The 5,692-nt window shown below is 34.7% G+C and overlaps 1 protein-coding gene across 1 annotated transcript; it reads right to left on the minus strand.

Moving 5' to 3' along the window:
• Positions 1-2,101: 2,101 nt before the first annotated feature.
• LOC107860983 (patatin-like protein 2) lies at positions 2,102-5,385 on the minus strand. Its single transcript, XM_016706402.2, has 6 exons — positions 4,867-5,385; positions 4,463-4,644; positions 4,179-4,362; positions 3,799-3,960; positions 3,383-3,685; positions 2,102-2,633 (listed from the first exon to the last, which is right to left on the minus strand). The coding sequence occupies exons 1-6, from the start codon at positions 5,041-5,043 to the stop codon at positions 2,379-2,381; spliced, it is 1,263 nt and encodes a 420-aa protein (XP_016561888.2). The 5' UTR covers positions 5,044-5,385; the 3' UTR covers positions 2,102-2,378.
• Between the last annotated feature and the right edge of the window lie 307 nt (positions 5,386-5,692).

A 5,692-nucleotide genomic window follows, 5' to 3' on the forward strand; every position in this document is an offset into this window, starting at 1 on the left:
TGTCATTCCCTCTTTCAACTCTCCCGAGAAGCAAACTAAGGGCTTTCTCAAGAATTCAACTCTAAGGGCTATAAACTTAAGTTTCTCTCGAATTCGCTCCACAAAAAGGCATATTGGATACTCCCCATTTTAATTATTGTTATACTGCATCAATTTACTTGATTTTACATATTCCTTAATTATGGTTTGAAACTGGTTTGAGGTGATTTTGTGGTTAAAGATTGGAGTTGATTTTCTCTTATTTTAATGGGATTTTTGATGTGCGAAAGATGATCCTTGAACTTAAATGAGTTACATAACATGGTAAAATTAGTTAATTTGGTTTCTCAAAGTTTATTGGTTTTTGTGTGATGAACATATGAGCTTCAACCCCTTTCAAAGTTGCCCTTCAAATAAGAATTTCATAATATTTATAGCGTCTGTTACATATTGTCTAATATAAAATGGAAAACGGTTTAAATGGATTTTGAGACGCCCTCGGGGGAAACGGCTATGGACTTTAAATTGAAATTTGGAGTTTAAGTGGTTAAATGGAAACGATATGGCATTAAATGGATGACTTGCAAGTCTTGGTATGACAATAACAATTTGGAAACAACTTAATGGAAAACTCATTGGTTAATGTTATGTGAAAATGTTTTAATTGGGCTTAAAGGGAATTGTGTGGCTTCACCGAGAAAGTGTAGTCCGGGGGACCAACACGAGAAACCACGTTGTCGATGTTGGGGATTTATGACCGCTATTTTGCTTGTTTTATGCAATACACAGTATATTTTTTGGGAGGCTATTATCTTGGTGACTTTAGCCTAATTCCTCGGTCCATGCAGCTAACATCGATTGGGCCCTTCCGGCAGAGAAGCCAAACCCATATGGTTTGTGGGTTCCTAAAGGTCAGTATGAGCTACATAGTTCAGGATTAAATTCTAAGTGGTCATGTTTCATGTTCCTTGTCTCCTACACCAACATTTTATTATCTTGATGGTTGTTGAGCATATATTTTATGATCGATTTCTAGTAAATATATATTCTATCCCTTTTTTTGGGTTGCATGCCAGTACTCGCTTTTCTTGTGACCCTGTGTAGCATTAGGTGGTTCAATATTCCTATTGAGCAGTTGTTGAAGTGGTGAGCCCTCCATCCTTCGGAATGCCTGGTTCTCTTTTGTTTTCTTTTACTATTTTAGTACTTATGGTTTTCTTTTGGCATAGACAGGGTCATGCCCCGACTAGGTTGGTATTCTTAGTTAAAAGCTTTGCGGACAGTGTTGGAATATCATTTTTGTGGATTTGATTTTTGACTCACAAACTTACCCTTTTGGTTATTGCATTTCTCTTATTCTATTGATTAGCTTTCACTGTTATTGATTATTATCATGCTCTTGAGGTAAAGCCAAGGAGTCATCTTAGGCCTTGGTTGGTTTGGGATGCCCTTCCCGGCTAGGGCCCTAGTTCGAGTCATGACAAGCTTACTCTGGGAAAAATTGTTATAGTACTGATATTCACACACTCAACAGTAAGTGTATTTCACTTGCTCTGCCACATTTGCATGAGGTGCTTAATAGGTACATTTCTTTTATGATAAAGTGTCTAATAGGTGCAAACTTGGGTTAAGGTGTTTAAGTGAATTTTGGAGACAATTTTAAGGGGCGCTGATGACTTGAGCTAAAGAGTTTTAAGTGATACATACATTATTTTATATAGTTTTATATAAGTAGGTATATCTATACAGCAATTCATGTGTTTTGTTTAGTGATTTCAAATGTCACATTTATGTAGGGCTTATTTATAGATATTTTCTCAATGATAATAACATGAGAAGTAATTATACTAATTATGCATTGTTTGATACGTGGAATAAGAATAATAGCTTTAGAATAAAATTTTGAACAGCTTTTTTAACCATATTTGATTTGAGGTCTTAGTTAATCTCAAAATCTTTTTATTCTATTATTTGTATTAAAATTATGAAATTACCGTCCTATATAAAATATGAAATAAAAATCCCATATAAAATATGAAATAAAATAATCTCATAAAATATCTTAAATCATAAAATACCTTTATTTATTTCATCCTGCATACGAAATGATCATACTCTATAATTAAACCGTTCAATTAATGAACGGGAACTAAAAGATATACTTTAATTGTCAAAGTCATATATCGCCAATCGCCATTTATTTGCCTTTTGAAAAGCAATGTACGACATGATACGAAAGCACATCTTTCTTCTTGTATAATCGTTCTGATTTTACATTGAAAAAGATTGCCTTCAAGGCTTCAACATAAAATTCACCCTACGAAAATTCAAAGCAAAAGGAAAATACTAATTGTAAGACTTCTCTCTTATCAATTAATTGGTGTTAATTGACAAAGCATTTAGAGTATTTTTCTAGTGGTAGAGAACTCCTCAGCTGTTTCCCTGAGTTTTCTTTCCTCTGAAAGCAACTTAGCAAACCGAATAAGGGCTTCTTCATTGGTGCCCTCCCCAGAAACTTCTTCATAGCGGCCAGTATCTAAGTTAACCCTTGACACTGGCTTCTTCAATCGATCATTACCAATTTGCACAAGTTTCTCCATGTTCTTTGTGGTTGCAACATCCATAGATGCAGCCTCCCCAGTCAGACTATCATCCTGCACAAATTAAAAAAAATTAAGGAAGTGCAACGTGAAGTGTATATGTCCGGAAATTTAAGTTATATATATTGACAATGTACTTTCAACAGGTTATAACTAATTACTCGTAATTTATTTCTGAATTTATTTCCTGTATGGTTAATGAATTCACTTTATGTGACTGTACATACTATAAAATTATTTTTGTCACATGAAAAGTAAATTACTGGATCTTACTGATTATACTAATAATTGAAGTCACGAAACTATTTTGCGCTACCTTAAAGTAACCGAACTTTACCCGCGCTTATGATAATGTCACTAAACTTTATCCCTAGTACAATAATAAATCACCGTGATGGATATGTTTTTTGTAGTCTTAGCGAGTAAAGGTGTTGTAACAATACTGTTATATATAGTAGATAAAGTGTAGCTGATTTAATGTGAGACAAAAGATAATTCATACCTTACTATTATTACGGTGTGTAATTTAGCTTAGAGACTATGTAGCAAGTAAAACTCAATTATTTTATCATGCTAAAATACGATTTTATAATTCCTACTGTTATAAGGGATAAACTTTAATGAAATTAACTGCACAAGTAGATATGGACAACCTCATATAAAGAGAAAATACATAGAAACCATCCCAATTTATGTTTTTTTTTGTTATAGAGATACTCAAACTTTGTGAGGGTCCTAATACCCTTTAATCAGTTTGAAGTTGAATAGATACTTCAAGTTAAATGGTCCAATTTGGTACATACCTGAATTCTAAGATAGTTCTTTTCGTTCCGAAGGGACTGAAACATGGTTGAAAGGTTCACATCCACAATATCAGAACTTGCATCACTATAAACGTCTAGCAATGGACTTGCACCATTGTTGTACAGCCAACCAAGTACACCCCATGTTGAAGCCGCCGCAGCGCTATACTTCTTTTCGTCCTTCGGTATACCTGTGCCCAGTGACAGAACCAACATTTTCTCGCAGTCCATGGGTCTCACGCCCTCGTATTGCAATTTCCCCAACACAATTGCTTTCGAAATGTGAGTAATTGCCATGAGAGTCTGCAAATACATATTGAAACAATTCGGTCAATTGTCGATTAATTGCCAAAATTTGGACAAACTTATAAGTACTCTGCTTTTATTATATTAATTTCTAACGGCTAGCTACTCACTGGATTATTTGCAGCTACCCCTCCATCAATAAGATCAAATGAACGTGTTTTGCCTTGAGCATCCTTGGTCTCAAAATAATGTACAGGGAAATAGGTGGGTGCTGCAGAGGTACTTAGGCAAATGTCCGATAGTAAAGCATCCTTAGAAACATGTGCTTTGGCCTGCATGACGTATGTAAATACGAACGAGTTCAAGTGTCGCATAATGACAGTATATAAGTACTTTTCTACGAGCTATCATGTTAAGTTGACCTATAACAATGCATTTGTTGATATAGTAACCTAGAAAATAAAGTAATAATCTGCTAAATAGTTAAGCCTTATTCATATTAGATTATAAGCCTAAGTATAGTGAATTTATTTAGGTGAAGAGGACTTACATCAGTAGTTGTGAAGACAATGGGTTGAAGGCGCTTGATATCAAAAGACGGGATGACTATCTGTGTCAATGTTTGCTTCACAGTATGATTGCCTAATATTGACTTAACCAATGTTTTCAGATATTTCCCGTCATACTTAGGCCCCCCAAATATATTTGTGAGCCTCTTCAGGAAGCTGCTGCGACTGCAATTACATATAAACATAATTTACCATCAATACTATGTTAAGCAAACAAAAAAATAAATTGTTAGAAAACACACAATTCATTGTCAACTGTTCTAACCTGCTCTCAGGAAAGATTTTAGGACCATGATCCATGTAGAAATTGGTAATATTTTTTGCTGCATATAAAGGGCGATTATCTTTGTCTGGAGCTGTTAGCATGGTGGCGATTAATCCACCTGTGCTCGTTCCAGCTACCACATCAAAATAGTCCGCAATTCTGACATTTGGTCCATCAATTTCCTAGAATAACCATCACAAAGTTCAGAAGTTAGAATACATTAAAAAGTCAAAATAGTAACAAAGGCGTGCCCAATGCAATAATAGAGTATGTAATATGGTTGAACCTCATATAAATGTGTGAAATTCTCTTAATTCAAAATTCACAGTTGTATTTACATTCTGACTCCGTCAAGAAATAGTATTGTGGCATGTGGATGAAGTGGTTGAATACGAGAAAAGTACCTGAAGCTTGGATTCAAGGAAAGCAAGAAGGGTGGCAGGAATAATTCCTCTGATGCCACCTCCATCTATGCTCAAAATTGTTACTACCTTTCCTGCTGTAGCAGCAAAAGCAATAGGAGGTTGTAAAACTTGAAGGATCACTAATAAATTTAGTGCAGCCACAAAAATTCTACCCATACTTGTCAATTAATTCTATATCAAAGGGAAAATTCAGAAAATGTCTCTGATATTTGACACAGAAGATATAAAGAATAAGTAACAACTTAATTAATTGCTTGGAGTGACCAGTTTAGGTGGATGCTTTTATTTATACACAAAAGATTTGTGGTACACTTTTAGTCGTGACATAATCACAATGGCTGCTAACACATTATAGATGGCGTTTGGGCTGTTGACAAAGGTTATATTTTCAAAAGTACATACCAATCACAAAATGGCCAAAAAATGTTACAAGTTTATTGAATCCAATTGCCATTAAAAAATGAATTACGGGTCATACCTTTGAACATTAATTCTTGAGGAAATCAGGATGACAAAGTGGGGCATTACGTCAATACACTGAAAATATGTAAATCGTAGGACAATTAATTTTTTCTCTCTTATATACTGCAACAAAAAAAAAAATTAGTGGAAGTTAGTTAACAAAAATAGCATAATTGTCACTAAATTATGTTTTTGGAGCCAGTTATATATTAGTGATAGTTACATTTTAACACTATTTGTAAATGCCTCTAAAGTAAAGGTGTCAAGTGAGCCGGGCCGGGCCAAATCAGAATCGGCCCGTTTAGTTTAACTGGGTTGTGGGCTAGTTCCGGTCCGGGTTGGG

This window comes from Capsicum annuum, chromosome 2 (genome assembly GCF_002878395.1).
Source record: "Capsicum annuum cultivar UCD-10X-F1 chromosome 2, UCD10Xv1.1, whole genome shotgun sequence".
Taxonomy (NCBI): Eukaryota; Viridiplantae; Streptophyta; class Magnoliopsida; order Solanales; family Solanaceae; genus Capsicum; species Capsicum annuum.

Bases quoted from the DNA above. Each gene is read 5' to 3' on its own strand.
- LOC107860983 (XM_016706402.2), bottom strand. From the start codon at position 5,043: ATGGGTAGAATTTTTGTGGCTGCACTAAATTTATTAGTGATCCTTCAA. The intron at 4,363-4,462 runs GTTAGAACAGTT...ATGTAATTGCAG, and splicing joins AAAATCTTTCCTGAGAGCAG to TCGCAGCAGCTTCCTGAAGA. The intron at 2,634-3,382 runs GTATGTACCAAA...TAATTTGTGCAG, and splicing joins AGAACTATCTTAGAATTCAG to GATGATAGTCTGACTGGGGA.